This window comes from Hyperoodon ampullatus (assembly GCF_949752795.1).
Source record: "Hyperoodon ampullatus genome assembly, chromosome: 20".
Lineage (NCBI taxonomy): Eukaryota > Metazoa > Chordata > Mammalia > Artiodactyla > Ziphiidae > Hyperoodon > Hyperoodon ampullatus.
The window spans coordinates 23,343,554-23,364,071 of record NC_136933.1 but is presented as its reverse complement, the minus strand read 5'-3'; the positions used below and the strand labels follow the sequence as shown (position 1 = coordinate 23,364,071).

The window sequence follows — 20,518 nt, the reverse complement described above, 5'->3', positions numbered from 1 at the left end:
AGATAGACAACTTCATGTCCTGCTGGTAGGAGTAGAAATTATGGCCTTTCTGTTGCAGTTTTTATAATCTGAACAAAGGTCACAAAGTGTGCATTTTGTGATACACTTTTGTGATACAAAGTGTGCACTTTTTTTTTTCTTTTTTTTTGCGGTACGCGGGCCTCTCACTGTTGTGGCCTCTCCCGTTGTGGAGCACAGGCTCCTGACGCGCAGGCTCAGGGGCCATGGCTCATGGGCCCAGCCGCTCCGTGGCGTGTGGGACCTTCCTGGACCGGGGCACGAACCCGTGTCCCCTGCATCGGCAGGCAGACTCTCAACCACTGTGCCACCAGGGAAGCCCAGTACAAAGTGTGCACTTTTTGATACATTCATTATTCATAAGAATTTATCTTAAGAAAATAACCATGATTACATGGAAAGACTTTTCCAAGAACGTTTCTTGTAATTTTATTTAAAATAGAGAAAAGCTCGAAATAATTAAAATGTCTAGCAATAAGGGTTTGGTTTAAAAGGTTTCAGCTCATCTATACAATGGATTGCCATGTAGCAATGATGTTGCATCAGAATATTTAATAATATTGGAAGATAGTAACTATACATTTATAAATTAAAAAGGCTCTAAGCCAGTATTTATTAACATAAATCCCATCTTATAAAACAAAAAAAATTGTGTTTACATAGAAAAAAGGTTATAAAGATATACCAAATGTTAATAGTAGTTAACTTTGAATGTTGTGCTTTGTGTATTTTCCTATTTTCTTGGAAGAGCATATGTTACTTTAGAGAAAGTAAAAATTGGCTCGGACTGAGAAAGTAAAATCTTCCTGTCTGTTCATCAGGCTGGGATAACAGACACTAAAACCAGCTACCAAGTTAACAGGAAACAATATTTCATCCAAACATATTCAGTGGCTGTAAAATGTCATAATGATTCTCCTCGCTTAGTGACTACTGCTTTCTTATTCACTGAGAAGCATTGCTCTCTAAATTCTATCAGAAACTTTGCTGTGTGAAATTATATCAGTAGGAATGACACATCCTCTCCTTGCCTGGAGGATTTCAGTCACTTTGACACAGAGAAGCAGTCTCATTTTAATCCGGATGCAGAGCTGCAGATAAGGGGTTTCTGGACTCAGCATCCCACATTTATCTTAACTTTGTAGTTTCCAAGGCAATGGGACCCTATATCCATCTGAAATTGACCCCTTTACAAGCCCCACTTTGAGCCAGTCACAATGCTGCTTCATTTAAATTTCATCCACACCCCACCTTTCCCCAGAATCCAGTAGTACTTTATCTTTTTCTTTGTCTGGGGAGATGTCCCATGGTTCCTCTTGCTGATGGCAGTGGGTCAGTAAACCTGAGGCTGTTGGACTACCGTGACCCTGGTGGTCTTCAATTGATCAGGCTGAGACACTATTATAGTCCGGAAAAAAAGTAAGGTTACTTAAAATGGCTTTTATATATATTTTACAAGCACACACACATACCATTTCCCTAAATAGCACATATCTGAAGAGCCAGCAGCAGTGTTAAGGAACAGTAATTGTTAACGGTCATTAAACTCTCACTGAGGGGGCTTCTCTGGTGGCGCAGTGGTTGGGAGTCCGCCTGCCGATGCAGGGGACACGGGTTCGTGCCCCGGTCTGGGAGGATCCCACGTGCCGCGGAGCGGCTGGGCCCTGGGCCATGGCTGCTGGGCCTGTGCGTCTGGAGCCGGTGCTTCCGGAGCCTGTGCATCCAGAGCCTGCGCATCCAGAGCCTGCGCATCCGGAGCCAGTGCTCTGCAACGGGAGAGGCCGCAGCAGTGAGAGGCCTGCGTACTGCAAAAAAAACAAAACAACTCTCACTGAGGGCAGGTGCTGTTCCAGATATTTTAAAGGTGTTCTCTCATGTAATCTTCATAGCAACCCTATGAAAAATGCTGTTATTCTGCTTTTTGCAGGTGAGGACTCTTCAGTTCTAAAAAGCTTGAATAATTTTCCCAGGGTGACACAGTAAGTGTCGAAAGCAGCATTTGAACACAGGCCATCTGGTTCCAGAGCTCACATTCTTAGCTACTCTGACCCACTCCCTAAATAACCCAGCAGACCTTGTCAATAGTGCTGTGGATGTGGGAAGCAGCTCCAGCTTAGCTAGCGGAAGTCACCATGGTTTCATTTCTTAAACACTTTAATTGAAGTCTCTTTAATGAAAACATTATTCCTAGCCTAGTACAAAGTAGCCTGTGGCAACTCTGAAACATTATTTTTAAATTCCTGGTTTTTTCTTAAACATTTTTATGTATATGGTATTCTATTCCATAATAGATCCTTGCTAATTTTGATATAAAACGGTATTTTAAACCATTTTACCATACGGTACACTTAGACTAGGGTTTGTCCAGCCTTTGACTCCCCTAAGACATTCCAGCATGTGCACACCCAAGACAGCTCTAAAGTAACACTTAAAAGGTGTGCCTGATGAGATGACGAGACGAATTTTTTTGGTTTGGCTTCTAAATAACTTTGAAATCAGTTCTGATAGCATCCCAAAGCTGTTCTGAACATTTGACAGTAGAAGGTGTTGATTTCTAAGGTGATTACTTTGAAGGACTGTGTAGCATTCAGGCGAGATTAACATTGGTGGGAAGAGTTCATCAAAACAGTCTTGTTCCAAATCTGTCACTTTAGCAAAGTGTATAAAACTAAAGAGAGGTGAGGTGGCAACTCAGAGAGACATTTGGCAGCTAGCTTTGTGTGACGTTTTCATTATCCAGAGACAAGGGGTGCTCTGGGTAGGATCTTGCCAGAATTGGAAAAGAGCTGAATTCTTGGTTCGCTGCTTCCTCCTAAAACTTGAGTTTACAACGTCATTTTGTAAAAACGTACTAACAGTCTCTGGTTTTCTGCTCAAGAGCATGTTGACAAAGATTAGTCCTCCTGATTGTAGAGCCTCACTTGGCACCAGCTAGGCCACGTCCGCCTCTGGAGGAGGAAGGCCAGGTGAGTGCTGGCTGCCCCCGAATACCCCCCAGATGACTAAGACGCCTGTGCCGTCAAGGATGGCCAGCATTTGGATGTATGTGTTGCGTGGTTTTGTTGAGAATGAGAAAGTCTCTCATTTCCTACTTTGCCTTTTGGTATCGAGTGAAAGTGAATTCTACAGATTCAGTGATCATCTTCAGACGCCTCCTGTGCGCAGAGCATTGTGTGAGGAGGGCCTGGTATCTGTAAAGATGAATTGCTTGCGGATCTTTGGATTCTTTCCCCGCCATCAAGGTGTTCCTTGTTCCGTGTAGGAGACCCCTGTGGGTGTAAATAGCTAAGTATGAAGCAAGGTAGGCCAGAAGCAGAGTGTGAACAGCCGAAGAAGTGGGTAGGAGCAAATCTTTCATCCTGTAGCCGAGAGGAATCTACGAGGCCTGGGCGTTTGGGAGTGAACAGGATTTCAGCGGGTGACAGGGGAGGCTGTGTATGAGAGGGAGAAGAAGGGGAGCAAAGGCTGGGAGGCAGGAAAGAGCTGCGTTGCGTTTGGGGTGTTGCACGTGGTCTGGTTTGGCCAGAAAATGGTATGTATCCAAGAGGGATGCGGAAGGCAGTACGGCTGGAAAGATGGTCTGGCCTTGGCCATGCTGATGTGCTTTGAAGGGCCTTAGACAAGATAAAACACTAACCTGTATTGAATTTTAGGGCAGCCAGAAAATGGTTAAGAACGTGAGCTTCAGAATCAAGCCCTAGGTTGTAATTTTGGCTCTCGTACTTAAAAGCAGTGAGACCTTGTATAGATTTCTTCATACACCTGAACTCTAATCTCTTCCTCTGTAATGTGGGGTTAATTACAGCACCTTGTGAGGATTAAATGAGATACTATAAATTATCTAATCAGGTACCTGGTACCTGATGAAAGGACTCTGTTAGGTGGTATTACTTTATAATTTTATGGATTTGTTTGGACATTTTACCTCTTTCTCAGGTGGCGTGTATTTTCTTCAGTACCATTGATGACTTATTTGTCCCAGAGTGTGAATCACTAAGAATATCGAAAGAACAGATTGTTCAGAATGTTATGTGTGCCTGTTAAGTGTTACAGATGTTAACACTTATTAATGTAGCTCATTAATAAGTCAGTTTGGACTGCTATCACAAATACACCATAGAATGGGAGGCTCAAACAACAAATAGTTATTTCTCCTAGTTCTGGAGGCTGGGGAGTCCAAGATCAAGGTGCTGGTAGGCAACTTGGGTTTCTGGTGAGGGCCCGCTTCCTGGTTTATAGACAGCAGTCTTCTTGCTCTGGCCTCACGCGGTGGAGAGAGCTCTCTGGCGGGGGGTCTCTTTTGTAAGGGCACGAACCACCCTCGAGACCTAATGACCTTTCAAAGGTCCCGCCTCCAGATACCATCACACTGGGCATTAGGCTTCACATATGAATTTTGCAGGGGACACAAGCATTCTGTCCCTAGCACTCATTAATATTTACTGCCAAGCTAGGTTCGGTTGGAGAATCCAAGACTCAATCCCTATCTCCAAGAGGCTCATGATCTAGTTGGAGAGAAAAAAAAGGTAGCATATCTTTTTTTATACACAAAGCCACAATTTTGTCTTAGGCTCAGACGTGTGACCATTTTAAAAAGAAGGGTGAGGCCCTGAACACACTGGACACACCGTTCTCTTCGTTCACAACATTCTTTGTGGAAATGTGACTCTTTAAAATAACAGTATAAAATAGTAGGTAAATGGGTACTATTTTTTTTTTTTTTTTTTTTGCAGTACGCGGGCCTCTCACTGCTGTGGCCTCTCCTGTTGCGAGGCACAGGCTCCGGACGCGCAGGCCCAGCGGCCATGGCTCACGGGCCCAGCCGCTCCGCGGCACGTGGGATCTTCCCGGACCGGGGCACGAACCCGCGTCCCCTGCATCGGCAGGCGGACTCTCAACCACTGCGCCACCAGGGAAGCCCCAAATGGGTACTATTAGAGAGCAGAAGTAATTTAGGGTTTCAGCGAGGAGAAATATTAATGTGAATCTGGGGGATTGGGAATGACTTGAGGGAAGAAATAGCGTATGTAAGATCTAATTAGGTGGACAAGAAGAGAGATGGTTTTCAGAAGGAAACAGCATGAGCGAAAGCCTGGAAAGTGACCACAGGCTGGGGAGAGCAGTGTGGCAACACAGTGGTGGCTTCAGTCCAGGCTTATATGGGGGGTGAGTGAGGGGCCAGTGCCAAGGTGCAGAGCGAGCGGGAGGCTGGAGTGGAGGCTTCCTCCTCGGTGGGGGGGGTCCTGGAGGGTTGAGCAGGGGTCGAGGAGCTGAGAGTGGTCTTGGAGGAAGGTGTTTTGACAGGGGTGCTCGAAGTGGGCTGGGTGGGAGATAGAAAGCTTGACATCAAGCAGACGGACCGTTTAGCTAATGCAGCTGACCCACGGGTGAGAACGCCTGGAATAGGACCGTGACAAGAGGAAGAGGAGGAGGGGAACTTACTTAAAGATTCAAAGGACTTTGAGATTCCTGTTTATGGGAGGGCAGATATCTAAGATGATGAGATTGCAAGCCTAAAGGAGAGAAGGATGGTGAGGCTGGTGCAGAAATGGAGAGGTAAGGAAAGCTTCCTGTGCAGGGAAGAAGGTCAGTCTGTTTGAACTGGCTAAGATAGATAAGCAGTTTGGGAACAGTTTTAAGATGACTTATAATTCTACCATTTTAATACGGTGCCCTTCATTTTTATCTCTGTTTTGCGTTGTAGCCCTGGTTCACATACCCACATCTTTACGAATCTGCAATCATAAGTGTACACGCCATTTTGCATTTTAGAATCAGTGTGTCATTAAAATCTATTTTTATGTAGTCTTTCAAATATTAGAGGCTGAGCATTTTCCCCTTAGTCTGATATATCCCCAGAGCTTTCTGAAAGCAGATACCGTGTTGGTGTTGTTCATTTCAGTGTGTCTAGAAACTGATTTAAAAAGTGTTTGTTTAGTGAAAGCATGCTGACCACATAGCTTATTCTCATGCTTTTCTTCGTAGAAGTTTCTTCAACAAGCATATGTTTGGAGTTGGGTGACATGTGTTGGAGTTGAGTGAAAAGTCAGTGCTTTCTGCTTATAGAACCTAAGTCCAAGGTTAAATTAAAGACTTGGTTAAGGAGTGTTTGACTTTGATGATTCCAGGTTTGTGTATGCTTCTTATAAGCTGTTTCCTCATCTGTTCATAACTGGCAGGAAAAAATCACGTGAAAAGCTACTTTTGTGTTTTACCATTAATGGAGGAATGAAGGCAGTTCCATCAGACAACTTTATTGATCATTAATGTCCTAGCAAGGCCTCCTTTTGGAGAGCATCGCCTGAGTGTGTATTCAGCCTGCAGGTAACTTCTCTATGGATGGAGACTTCAGAGAGCTGTCTCTCAGGCAGACAGCATTTGGCCATGAGACGTGTTGACGCACAGTTACTTAAACAAGTTAGGGATTTATTCTCCTCCATAACAAGATGTCCTGAGATGGACAGGCTGGGGCTGTTATCATGGCTCAGTGATGTCCCTGGACACCCGAACTCCTCCTGTCTTCTCCCGTCGCCATGTGGCTTTCATCCTCATGGCTGCTGTGCCTTCATCCAGCTGCATCCTTGTTCCATGGAGGAAGCTTGAGGAGGGGCAAGGACAGAAGACTGAAAGGGCTTTTCCGTGGAGTCTCTGCCCCTTTAAAGAACCTTCCTGGAATCCCCTCCCGGCAAGTCCTGCTCATAGCTCACAGGCTAGAACCATATCAGATGGCTGTCCCTAACTGCTAGGGAGAAGGTTAGTGTTTTGAGCTGGGTGCATTGCTTTCCCCCATAAATGTGGTCCAGTTAGCAGGGAAAAAAGAGAGGGAAGGGCTTCCCTGGTGGCACAGTGGTTGAGAGTCCGCCTGCTGATGCAGGGGACACAGGTTCATGCCCCGGTCCGGGAAGATCCCACATGCCGCGGAGCTACTAGGCCCGTGAGCCATGGCCGCTGAGCCTGCGGGTCCGGAGCCTGTGCTCTGCAACGGGAGAGGCCACAACAGTGAGAGGCCCGCGTACCGCAAAAAAAAAAAAAGAGAGGGAAGGGTGTTGGCAACCAGCAGTCTGCCAGAGTCTCCGGGTGACCGCCGGCAGTGCCCCTGACAGCCTGGTCTCTGAGGTGGTGAGAGAGGGCATCGATATTCTTACCGCACAAGTGAAGAAATAAAAAGATGTAAAGTAGTGAGGTGTCCATGAATAGCTGTGACAGATGAATTCACGTCTGTCATCTGGGTTTTAGTTGAAAAACAAAAGGACATATCTTGTGTTCTGAAAGCCAACCAAATGTAGCATTAAGTCTTAGAATGCTGCAAAGTTTGTGTTCAGATAAAGAGTTAATGTTAAATAGCTTTATTATAGGCAGATTCTTAATCAGTCAACATAATTAAGGGCTGAGAAACGCTCAGGATAGATACGTTTGGTTAGGGCAATACTTAATAATAATTAAATAGCACTTAAGAACTTGGGGTCATAACTCACCTGACTTGAATATGCTCAAAATAGCCACAGTTCTAGGGTTGTACTTGGCACTAAAAATACAAGCTTTTCTTTTTCCTCACACGGAGGTGACCTCAGTCACATGTACGTGTACCTGGTGTTCTGCCCCAGTGGCTGTCAGCTCTCTCTGTGCGTGGGAGTGACCCGGGGAGCTTAGACACTGTGGACACCAGAGTCCCACTGCAGATGCTTTGAGTCTGTTGGTCTGGAATGCTCTTCTAAGTGAGGAGTAATGCAGGAAATCACGAAGATGGTGACAGTGGGACTGGAGGGGAGAGGACAGCTTTGGGAAGTGTGTAGGACAGTACCATCCAGTGGAACTTTCTGCAGTGATGGAAGTGTTCTCTTTGCACCGTCCCCTGTGGTCCATGAGGTGGCTGAGCGCTTGAAATGCGGCTGGTGCAACTGAGGAACTACAACTGTGGTTTAACTTAAGTAGCCCACGTGGCTCGTGGCCACTTCATTGGACAGCGCAGGCCTGGGAGGTGGAATCAGTAGGCTCTGGTTACTGGTAGCAGGGAGGAGGGCAGAGGTGGGGGTCGGGGAGAGGGAGCAGCTGCTCATAACCTCAAGGTTTCCCTCTTCAGCGGGGGGCCAGGTGGGAGTGCGTCTGTACAGGGAATGGAGTGGGGAAGTACGTTCACGGCTCTTACATTCCGGTCTCAGAAATGAGTAGCGCATGGCCCAGCACCCGGACCAACGACTTCATCCATGTTGGGTGGTTTTAGTGATACTTGGGCAGGATTCACAGTATTATAGTTGATTAGCACATTAACGCATCTCTGAAAATAGTACTTTTTTCCTATTCAATCTTTTCTTGTTTTCTCTTTTTAAAACTCAGGTATCAAATTGTAGTGGAAATAATCCAAGCAACTACAATTAGCAGCTTCCCCCAGCTGAAGAGGCACAAGGGTAAGAACCAGTTTGTTTTCTTCACGTACACATACTAAAGGTCCTAGGTCTGTCTCCAGCCGTCTCTCTCCTGTCAGAACTTTGACAAGTATGAGCATATATTTAGATATTTCAGATTTGTTTAAATAATGGTGTAACAACGTAAGAGAAAGTAAGTGTAATTTCATCCTAATAAAAATCTTTGTTTGTAGTTCTGTGTTCCCTTATAAACTTTATTCATCTGTAGTCATAATTTTTAGAATATTAAAGTCAGTGGGTACATATTGCTTCTGTTCTATTCTTAAACTAAACATGGTTTCATAATTTTTTCTCATATTAAAATTTAATCTTAATATTCATTGATATTTCTATATTGGAACCTAATCTTGATAGTGATTTGAATGACTTTCGTGAGTTGATGTTTCATAATTTACTTAACCTTTTCCTTTATATTTTTATTTACTATTATTTTAAAAAATATTTATTTATTTATTTGGCTGCATTGGGTCTTAGTTGCGGCACGCGGGGTCTCTCGTTGCGGCACGCGGGCTTCTCTCTACTTGTGGTGCGTGGGCTCCAGAGCACGTGGGCTTAGTTGTCCCTCGGCACGTGGGATCTTAGTTCCCCGACCAGGGATTGAACCCGCGTCCCTTGCATTGGAAGGCATGTTCTTAACCACTGGACCGCCAGTAAAGTCCCTCCTTTAGTTAAACATTTGTGTCGTGAACATCTTTCCTCCTCTACTCTTGTAGATTTAGAAATATACATAAACATGTTCTATAATTTTTTCCTGTTTGTTTCTCTTCAAATAAAGAGTTGGTTATCCAGGCTTTGATACTGAGGAATAATCAAGGTCTGAAGTTGGCTCCCACCTCCCTACAGTTTGCCCGGTGCTTCATTTATGAAGTTGCAGGACATGTTACTCTGTGGAGGGCAGAGAAGGTCAGGATTCCCAGCTGACAGGCACCAACACTACTACCTTGTAGGCTAGACTTCCCACAGAAAGCTCCAGGCTCCCTCGAGTTCCTGTCTGGGAGTGGAGGGTCCCGAAAGGACAAGAAGACTTGGGCCAGAGACTCTAACCTGTGCTCAGGTTTCTAATCAGCACAGAGGCAGAGGGGTGCTTGGAGACTTTTACTTGTCTTTCTGAGTCTCTGACAGAAGGTAGGAGCCATGTTTTTTAAAACAAAAAAAAAACAAAAGAGGGTATAGACTCTGAAGAGGCACTTACTCTTAATCTCAGCCCAGTGAGGAAGATTGCACAAATGCATTCATTAAAAAATGTTTATTGAACGCTGACTAGGTGATTAGGATTCAGCAGTGGACACAGCGAAATCTTTGTATTCACTGAGTCCCTGAACTAGGCTGGGAGGCAGTTGGACAGTCAACAAATAAAATGCATAGCATTTCAGACGGTGAGAAAATGGGGAAAAACAAGTTCTCCCTTCTTGTTGAACTGTGGCGAGGTGTGTGTGTGGGGGGGGGTAGATAAGGAATGCTGGCTCAGCCGGAAGGGGAGGATTTTGCACTTGGATAGGGTGACCTGGGGAGACCTCGCCCAGGTGGGGACCTGTGAGCAAAGCCCTAGTGGCCCGAGGGGGTCTGGGGAAGAATGGGTGCAAAAGTCTGAGGCAGAAGCTCGCAGACTTGCTTGAGGGGTGGGTGGGGGGAGAGAAAGCCAGAGATCAGAGGTGGCAGGAGACCCTGTCCTGAAGGGCCTTACTTACGCTCTAGGGGCTTCAGCTTTTACTCTGAATGAGGAAGTCTTTGGAGGCTTTTGAGCAAAGGAGATGTGATCTGATTAATTCCTCCAGGAGTACAGGCTCAGCTCCTCTCCTTTTCCTCATTGTTCCTGCAGAGGAGATAGTTTATTTTCAGACAGTTTGACAGACATTTTAAGGAGAATACTGGAGAGGGATTTCTTGTTGGCACTGGCTTTTCTCAGTGCTTCTCCCTGTTGTGTGAGTTTAGTCAGAGACATCTTCCTTATCTTCGTTATTGTGTTAGTTTACTAAGGCTGTGTAACAGAGTGCCACAGAGTGAGTGGTTTAAATAACAGAAACATTTTCTCGTAGTTCTGGAGTCTCAAAGTCTGAGATCCAGGTGTTGGCAGGGTTGGTTTCTTTTCAGGGCAGTGATGGAAGAATATGTTTCGGGTCTCTCTTCTTGGCTCTTAGATGAGAGTCAAGCAGTACATCTTTGGCAGGACATCTGCAAAGACCTGTTTCTAGGTAAGGTCATATTCACAGGTACCAGGGTTTAGGACTTAACCGTATCTTTTGGGGGGACACAATTCAACCTGAAACATTATAACTGGTAAGTTCAAGATAGCATTGTAGGGACTTGCCTGGTGGGGCAGTGGTTAAGAATCCACCTGCTGATGCAGGGGACATGGGTTTGAGCCCTGGTCCAGGAAGATCCCACATGCTGTGGAACAACTAAGCTCGTGCACCACAACTACCAAGCCCGTGTGCCACAACCACTGAAGCCCATGCACCTAGAGCCCGTGCTCTGCAACAAGAGAAGCCACTGCAATGAGAAGCCTGCACACAGCAATGTAGAGTAGTCCCTGCTCGCTGCAACTAGAGAAAGTCCGTGTGCAGCAATGAAGACCCAACGCAGCCAAAAATAAATAAATAAATAAATAAATTTATTAAAAAAAAAAAAGATAGCATTGTAGTTCCTCTTTCGTGAGAATGCTAGAAGCATTTGTTTTCAGTAAGCTCTATAACCACATTAAGATTTGCTACATTACTCTTCTTTTGGATTAATTCTGTTACCAGTAGTTGGCTTTTCCTAAATTAGTCTCTTTTAAGTCTATAATGGGGTTTAGATTAAGAAGTAAAATCTCAGAAAAAAGTTGGGCAGCCAAAACCATATAGGCAATTTCAGCTACCGTGTGTCTTCATGTCCAGAACAAAGACAGGTTCCATGGAATCAGTATTCTAGCAAACTGTGTGGGTCTGTATAAGAATGAGGGGAAGTATAAGTGACCAAAAAAAGGCAAATTGGATTTCATCTAAAGTTAAAAACTTGTGTCTTCTGCAAGAAAGTAAAAAAGACAACCCTCAGAATAGGAGAAGGTATTTGCAAATCATGTATATGACATAGCGCTTGTATCCAGAATATATAAAGAGCTCATACAACTCAGTAATCAAAAGACAACCCAATTGGATAATGGGCAAAGGATTTGCATAGACACTTCTCCAGAGAAGATACACAAATGGCTAATGAGCACTTGGAAACATGGCCTCCATCATTAGACATTAGGAAAACGCAAATCAAACCTAATACGAGATACCACTTCACACCCACTAAAGTGGCTAAAATAAAAGACAGAGGATGACACAGTGTCCAGGAGTGACGTATAGCAATCAGGGTGTAGATAATGGTGTTGAAAAGGAAGGGGTTGATAAGGAAGGTTATAAAGGAAAGACAGCCTAGTTGGCAGCTAATTGGATGTGTGGGGGGGATCGGATGGTGGGATGTGATGGCGCCGGTACCACCTGCTGCCTCCACAGGCGAGGACGTGGCTGTCCAGAGCTCACATCTGAGGTCCCAACTCCTAGTCCGCTGCTGTTCCTGTGAGGTTCCGCTGCTTCAGGTTGGTGAGATGAGGTTTGGGTGCAGAAGAAAAAGTGTGGGAGCTGGAGTTTAGGAGGCCTTGGTTCTCTTGCCGGCTTCCCAGTGAAACCTGGGTACGTCCTTCACTTCTCTAGGCCTCAGTTTCCTCAGTCTTTAGGTTGCCCGCTCTTGGTGATCATAAAGGGTTTCTCAGTGAAGACACTCAGAGAGTCAGGGGGTGTGTAGGGGTCTGGGTCGGGGGTGAGAGAGCTCACCAGTCTTGGCGTTGTGGACCTGGGACGACAGCAGGGTGGAGAAGTGCCCATCCGGCGTTTCTAAGCTGGGATTCACACTGTGGGGAGAGAGAACCCTGAGGAGAAGCGCTTGGAAGTGACAACATAGAGGTGATAGTTAATCGTCTCCTATTTCTGTGTATCTTTGCACAGCCCGTTGTTAGGGGAGAATAATGTGTTAAGAGTCTGAAGTGACTTCCCTCATAAATGATACCATCTGCTGTCTCGCTCTTGAAGTTCATGTGTAGGTGGTTTCAATTTTAAAGAATTACGTTGTTATAATTTAAGTGCAGGGTTTTGTTTTTTTTTTTGGCGGTACGCGGGCCTCTCACTGCTGTGGCCTCTCCCGTTGCGGAGCAGAGGCTCCGGACGCACAGGCTCAGCGCCCGTGGATCACGGGCCCAGCTGCTCCGCGGCATGTGGGATCTTCCTGGACTGGGGCACGAACCCGTGTCCCCTGCATCGGCAGGCGGACCCTCAACCACTGCGACACCAGGGAAGCCCAGGTATTTTTTTTTAATAAAAAGGAAGGTCAAATTGAACATTCCCCATTGTCCTTTTTCTTTTAATAAAATATCCGGTAACATATTATTATTGGAAACAGTTCTTATTTCTCTGTGACCTTTGGAGTTTTGATGTACAGCTGTCACATAAAAAGTTACTTTATCTCATTCTTTCTCAAATTAATCTGTAATTTATTTCCAGACAAATGTTTTTCGTCTGTGTGTTTTTTCCTCCCTGTAAAAGGCACTACGGAAACTTTGATTTTTTTACCATTAAAAGGCTTCCCTCAAATAGAATCGTTTTGTTGTTTTTTGAGGATAGTGCGATCTAGTGAAAATATCATCGGGCGGAGAATCCGGGAAAAGCCTCAGTCTGTGTGTTGACTTCTCGTCACCAGCTGCACCTGTCTGCACTGGTTCCTTAAACCTGGAAAATCGGGCTGTGCTCAGAGTGACTGTGTAATGATGCTGCCAGGTTGTGTGTGAGGTTTTAAGCAGTTTCGTTTCCAGTGTTGTTTCTCCTTATTTCCATGTCCTCCTTGTGAGTGGGAAACTGAAGAAGTTTAAAAAAAAGAATGACCAGATGGAAGATACTAAGAATACTTAGGGTTCAAACTAGAGATGGGAACTTTATTTATGCACATAGTATATATATGCTAAAGTATAATTTTGTTGCTACATATAAATATGTTTCAGGCAGGTCTTTTTCAACTATAATTGTTGATGATTAAGAAATGGTATGCAATTGTGAAAATATTTTGAGGATTCAGAGGAAAAAAGGTCGTATAACCAGTGGGGAGAAATTACCTGATTGTGTTTTCGTCTGAAACCTTAAGGAATTAACCAGCTGACTCTGCATTGACTTTTCTCAGGACGATAGACTAGGGTTGGGGGGACCACTTCACTTTGTATACACAGGAAGGTTCAAATAAGGCTTCTGAGCGTCAACAGACTCCAGCAAATTCACACAAAACTCTGTACATGTTTCAGGTTCATAGTAGATTAGTTTATCTTAAATGAAGAGCAAGTTCCTCTCTTTAACAATGTAGAAATTTCAATTTGATTCTTTTCTTGATGGCTTTTTTCTTATGGTATTTTGATCTTTTTAAGAAAAGGTATCGAATGATTTTAAATGTCTTTACAGTGCCTCAGCTAGTTCAACTGCTGATACAATTCTAGGGAAAGTAAATAATCGTAAAAATAAAAAAGTTTTGAGACCATCTAACTCAGATCCTTATCCTATGGGCAAGAAAATTAGGTATGATTAGAGAAGGAGGTTGTTAGAGCAAATTCATAGATATTAAACAATTTGAAGCACTTGGTCTCAGAAGTTTTAAGTCTGCTCACAAAATTTTCTTGCCTCTGACCTTATTTTATCATTCATTCTGGCCAAACATATTGACGGAGGCCTGAATTTTACCCGCTAATCACATCAACTTCTTGTTGGTGATGGAATTTGGGAAGTTTAGTAAGTCCAACTAGCTAGTTTCAGTGAACATTTTTCCTTTTTCATCTTTGACTATTCGGCAGCATGGGACATTGGTGACTACTGTCTTCCTGAGCTTTCACCTGCCCTGGCTAGCAATCTGTCATTCTAGTTGTTTGTTTGTTTTTCTGCTTGCTTATTTGTCTCTATTCAGCTTTTAGATGTTGGAGTTCCTCAGGATTTGTTTCTAACTCTCGTTATTTTATACCTGTGCTGTCCAGTATAGTAACCATTAGCATATGTGGCTATTTAAATTAACTGAAAGTAAATAAAAATGTAAAATTTTGTTTCTCAGTCACACCAGTTATGTTTCAAGTGTATGTGTGGGTACCGTATTGGAGAGTGTGGAACATCTCCTTCATCACCACAGTTTCCTTGGGTAGCACTGCTCTGTGTTCTTTGTCTGGTTAGTCTTTCCATTATCTATATGCTGATGACTTTCCAAATTTCTATCTACAGAACCTCTATTCTCTGCTTTTCTACTGACCTGCTGTTTACTGCACATTTTTATTTGGATATCAAAAGACACCTCCAAATGAAAAGGTCCAAATCAGGGCCCACGTAACTGGTCATCTTCTGTAGTTTCTTGTCTCTGTGAATGGCATTGCCATCCATCCGAGTAAGTCAGAAACCTAGGAGTCCTCCTCGTTCATTCCTTCTCCATCACGCGCTGTATCTAGTCCATTATCGTCCCACAGACTGACCTCCTAGATATATCTCAACTCGGTTCTTTCTCTGCACCACCCATCTCTCTCAGACTAAGGCAGTAGCTTCCTAAATGGTTTCCTTGTATCCACTCCTGCCCTTATTCAATTTATTTTCCATACTGAAGCCAGAGTGATTTTTTAAAAATACAGATCTTAATCATGCCACGCCCATGCTTATCTTTCATTGTCTTCCCATTGTTCTTAGGATAACAACGCTTTGATGTGAAACCTGCAGGGTCCTGCTTGCTCTGGCCCCGTCTCTATCTTCAGCCTCATCTCCCGCCAGACCACCCCCTCCCTCTGAACTCCAGCCACACTCACTTCTCTGTTTCCTCAACTCACCCCAGGTCCTCCCGCCTCATATTCTTTGCACATTCTGTTTCTTCTTCTTGGAATGCTGCCCTACACTCAGAGTCACTCTGCCTAGATAACTCCTACTTATCCTTTATATTTTATCTCGAATTTCTCTGCTTTGTTCACAACACGTCCCCCCCGCCCGCCTCTGATCCTGGGTAGATGAAAGACCACCTGAGTTCATAGAACCCTTCACATCAGTAGAGAAAGGACTCTGAAGGATATCTTAATCACCAGAAGTAGGTCTTCTGTCACTCAGCAAACGTCTTGCGAGTGCCATTATGTATGAGGCACAGCTGTGCAATTCATGAAACTGTCCCCAACCTTCAGGAGATCAGAGTCCAGTGAGGAGACAGGTGGACACACGAACAAAATCACGATACAACTTGATAAATTCAGTGAGTGTTGCAGGTTCAGGATTGAGTAGTGGCACAGATGTGTGGAGTGTCAGCTCTACCTGGGCCAGAGCTCAAGAAAGGCGCTCTCTTTAAGGGTAGCAGAGTTGAGTCCAAAAGATTGAGTGGCTCTCATCCCCTTTGGGCTTGTTGGGTGGCTGCGGCTGGATGCTGCCACATGTGTGTTTGTATGTGGGTTCTGTCAGCTGAGGCACTGTTCAGGTGCTTGGGATGTAATGGAGAGATGAGCCTTGATGGGAAGATAAGGGCCGATCCTAAAGGGCCTTGTGAGCTGTCCTGAGAAGTTTGGGCTTAATCCTGGAGACCAGTCGTTCTCAAACTATAGTGTGTGTCAGAATCACCTGGCGGGCTTGTTAAGATGCAGGTTTCTGGGCCCCAAAGTCTGTGTGATTCTGTGGCTCTGAGTGGGCCCTGAAAGCTTGCATTCCTCACAGGTCCCCCAGAGATGCTGGTGTTGCTTATCCACTAACGACACCGTGAGAACCGCTACTGTAGAGCCAGTGATCTGTTCGCGTTTGCATTTTAGTGCCCAACTCTAGCTTTTTATTTACAATTAGAACAGCCCAGGTAGTTGAGAAGTGGTCTAGTAAAATTAGCTGGCTTCTAGGGTCTCAGTAATCGTGTTCCCCCAGAATCCTTGCATTGAAATCCTAACATCCGAACTTGATGGTATTAGGAGGTGAGGCCTTTGGGAGGTGCTTAAGTCGTGACAGTGGAGCCCTCACGAATGGACCTGGTGACATATAAAAGAGGCTGCAGAGAGATCCCCAGCCTCTCCCATCATGTGAGGACACAGCGAGAAGGTGGCAGTCTGCCACCGACCAGAGGACCTTCACCAGGACTCAACTGTGGTGGCACCCTAATCTTGGATTCCCAGTCTCCAGACTGTGAGAAATACATTTCTGTTGTGTATAGCCAGCCGGTCTGTGGCATTTGGTTATAGTTGCCCGAACTAAGATACTGGCCAAGTGTAGGAATTCTAGTAGTAATTGAACATATGCTACATTTTCCCTACAGGTGGATGTGAATGAGCCCAGTATATCAGCTCCCTTTAAAGCTTTCCCCCACCCCACTGCTGTTCTGGATCCTGAAATGTTATCAAGAATAGTTAAAGTGGGGCTTCCCTGGTGGCGCAGTGGTTGAGAGTCCACCTGCCGATGCAGGGGACATGGGTTCGTGCCCCGGTCTGGGAAGATCCCACATGCCGCGGAGCGGCTGGGCCCGTGAGCCATGGCCGCTGAGCCTGCGCATCCGGAGCCTGTGCTTCGCAGCGGGATAGGCCACAACAGTGAGAGGCCCGCGTACCGCAAAACAAACAAACAAACAACAAACAAACAAAAAAAGAATAGTTAAAGTGATAACTAATTAAGAACCTGCTGTACTGCACAGGGAACTCTACTCAATACTCTGTAATGGCCTATATGGGAAAAGAATCTAAAAAAAAAAAAAAAGGGTGGATATATGTATACGTATGACTGATTCACTTTGCTGTATACCTGAAACTAACACACAACGTTGTAAATCAACTATACTCCAATAAAAATTAAAAAACAAAACAAAACACATAAGCTGTTTCCCCAGTAGGAAATAAAGGATCCTCTGTGGACAAATAGTCCCTGCAAATTAACAAGACTTCTGACTAATGATACAGAAACATTAAATGAATTGTTAAAGAAAAAAAAAGAATGAAGTGATTCAAGAGTACTATTTATTCAGCTGACTGCAGAGAGGGACATAATGTTGATTTGAGTCTGATAGAAACTGCCGTATATAAATACTGCACTCTTGGGGGTGACGTGCTCATAGTGTAGATTGGGAGGTGTTGGCAACATTGTGTGTATCTTGTTTAGAGTGTAAGTAAAGAGTTTTGGAACTGAATGTGTCAAGCAGAAGTGTAGAAGAACTTCAGACTGTATTGAGTATGTGCATACACACAGTTACTTGTTGATAAGAACCATAATGATTTCCGTTAGGAATTATTTTTTTAAATAATATTTCTCATCTGATTTGGGATGTAAAGGTGTCCCTGCCTGAAAGAAGGAGCTACTCTGTAGACTCTAGCGGACTTCTCAGAGTCCTTTCTAATGCTCTGTGATCTAACTTCCTAGCATTGCAGTAATTTGACACAGTTTCTAATTTATGAATGACCTAAACTTACAAAACACCCCAGGCCATTGCTGCAGGGCGCTTGCCAGGGTTTCCCTCTGCCCAGCCCTGATGCTCTGAGTGTGGCAGCGTCCAGAGCCTGCGGTTCCTTCCCTAACATCCAACACAGCCCCATCCCTTACCTGCCTTGAGGGACCGAGGGCTCAGGGCACTTCCATTACACTCTCCACAGAGAGTGTAATTTTATATAGTTACATATAAAGTTACATAATATATAATTTTATATCCAACTCTGCTCCCACCTCTCTTCTCCCAGAAAACTTTAGTCATCTTCCATTCTAAGACCTGCATTTATATGAATAAAGTTCAGGTCCAGAGATGTTAAACAGGTACCTGGTTAGTCTCACGCTGATCTGAACTTGAACCCACGTCTCCTGGACTTTAGTCCTGGACTCTTCCCACCGCACTGCTCACTCACACAGGCAGATGCCATGCGAGTCATGCTCAAAACTTAGAAATCGTATGCGTCAGAACTGCGTTCTAAGTGTCTATCTTCTATCTGTTCAAGTCACAGTTCTAATGTAGGAGAAGGGTTCTCCTGGCAATTTGATGTGTGGATTTAACTGATAGGACGCTATTATTTAAAAAATCGATTGCAAGCATGCTGAGGGCCTTAAACCAAAGGAAGTACTGGAAGTTTCAGCCCTTGAGATGTTTAAAGGAAAGAGGTAAAAGGTGCACTGTAGGCACCCTGACTCGGCCTTGCCTGGCCCGTGAGGCCCCTGTATTCTTCTCCACTATAACGTGAGAGGCTCCACCATCAGCTCCTGCCATAGGATCTCTGCTTATTCCTCAAATATACTTTCTACTAAAGCGGAGTGACACACTCCAGGCTTTGAAATTTCAGGTGTTTGGTGTGGTAAGAGAATCCCACTTGTAAAAAAGAGAACATTCCGGCCTCAAGTTGAAAAGAAAGGTAAATATTGTTTTAGTTCCTGGGCAGCTTTTGAGGTGATTTTCAGATAACTTTGAAGAAGTTTGAGAGGATCAGTAACTACTGAGAATTGCCATCAGCTTCACAGTAAGAAGGAAGCACCATTTCTCCTTTGGAAACTGGACTAGTCCCTGAGTAAATCCATACCTGTTTCTTGAACCCTCTTCTCAAGGGGGTTTATTGAAACTTGCATTTCAATGTACAAGAAAGATTCAAAGACTTGTTAGCCTGTTGGTGACGTTTTCTAGCGAGGAACCCCCTAATCCCTTCCCTTGATTGCGTGGAGTGTGTGAGGAGACCTGTGCATCCTGGGGGACAGAACCCAATGCTGGGGAGTCGGGGTAGTGTAGCCTTGCCTTCTGCACTCTCACAGGAGCTAGGCCTCTGTATTAATACTTCTCAGTGGGGTGGGAGGACAGGGGCATTTGACAAGGTCTGGAGGCATTTTTGGCTGTCACACAGGGGGAAAGGGATGCTACTGGCATCTAGTGGTAGAGGCCAGGGATGCTGCTAAACATCCCACGATACACAGGACAGCCCCACAGCAAAGATTTATCCATCCAGAATGTCACTGGTGCGCAGGCTGAGAGATCCTGCTGTGTGTCGTCCGTGGAATTCCTCAATCAACCTGCCGAGGCTGTTCCAGTTAGGCTATGCCTTGGAATTTGATAGCGCACTATGAGAAAAGAAATACTCTATTGTTGATACTTTTGAGTACTTGAAAAATACAGCGGTGCCATTTGAATCCACTTATACTTGTGCTACTTCTGGAGCCCTTGGTTTGCACTGTAGGTTACTTTACCCGCCTTTGCCACACTGGGAATAGTGTCTAACAGTTGTCCCCTGGTGTTTGTGTTGTACTGCAGGTCACTTTACTCACTTAAGGAAGAACTATTTCATGGGCAAAAAGCAGTTCTGTGATGTCGTTCATAGGTCCACTGAAATATCCTCATAGGGTTCGCCTAAGTCTAATCCAAATGTCTTTTCCCGCAAATGACCCCTTTCCTTTTGCTCTGACCTCAGTAGAATCTAGACTCTCTAGGAAGGAAAACAGTAGACATTTATAATTAATTGTTTTAGAAGATTATATCACTCGTGTGTTCTTCTCGGCACCCACGTAAAGAGCCACTGCCACCCAGTGTGTCACCTGCCACTGTTTGTGGTCCCGGCCTTCTTTTTTAATCTGGATTAAACATTGTGTGGTTAACCGGTTTTTAACAGTGTGCAGCATTACCTAGGTCTCTGCAGAGAGACAGCTGCAGGAGTCTCGCTTGAGCTGGGCAGTGCATCTTCCACCCTCTTGACTGCGCTTCTCTTGGCGTGAAGATTTCTTGGATGGACGGGTTCTCAGGTCACAAAGAAGTGTATTCATCTGCATCGCTGGATTTACTGGGATTTTTGCATGGCAGTCGCGTGCGCTGCAGGAGCGCCCTGTTAGTCATTTAGCCCTGAACATGGCATTGGTTTTCTGAGGCAAAAATAAACAGAATTGTCTAAGCAACAAGTTGCCGTAGCGTTTGTTAGCAACAAGCTTTGTCATCAGACAATGGCTTTGTCTTGCCCTTAACAAACAGAATGCATTCACGTGAGCAGGGGACATTCAGGCAGGACTCCAGAATGTTTTCTCAGCTCTGCAGCTGGGTTTTAGGAGAAGGTTTATTCTCTTTCTTCCTTCCCTTTGGAATTTGCCTCA

The 20,518-nt window shown here is 44.7% G+C and overlaps 1 protein-coding gene across 1 annotated transcript in view; it reads left to right on the top strand.

The window, feature by feature from the left end:
• SNX25 (sorting nexin 25) overlaps nt 1-20,518 on the top strand; it is a gene marked incomplete at its 3' end in the record, with an annotated part of 86,370 nt that overhangs the window by 28,211 nt on the left and 37,641 nt on the right. The window contains 1 exon segment of the mRNA XM_079726850.1: nt 8,353-8,423. Coding sequence (XP_079582976.1) covers nt 8,353-8,423 — 71 coding nt within the window.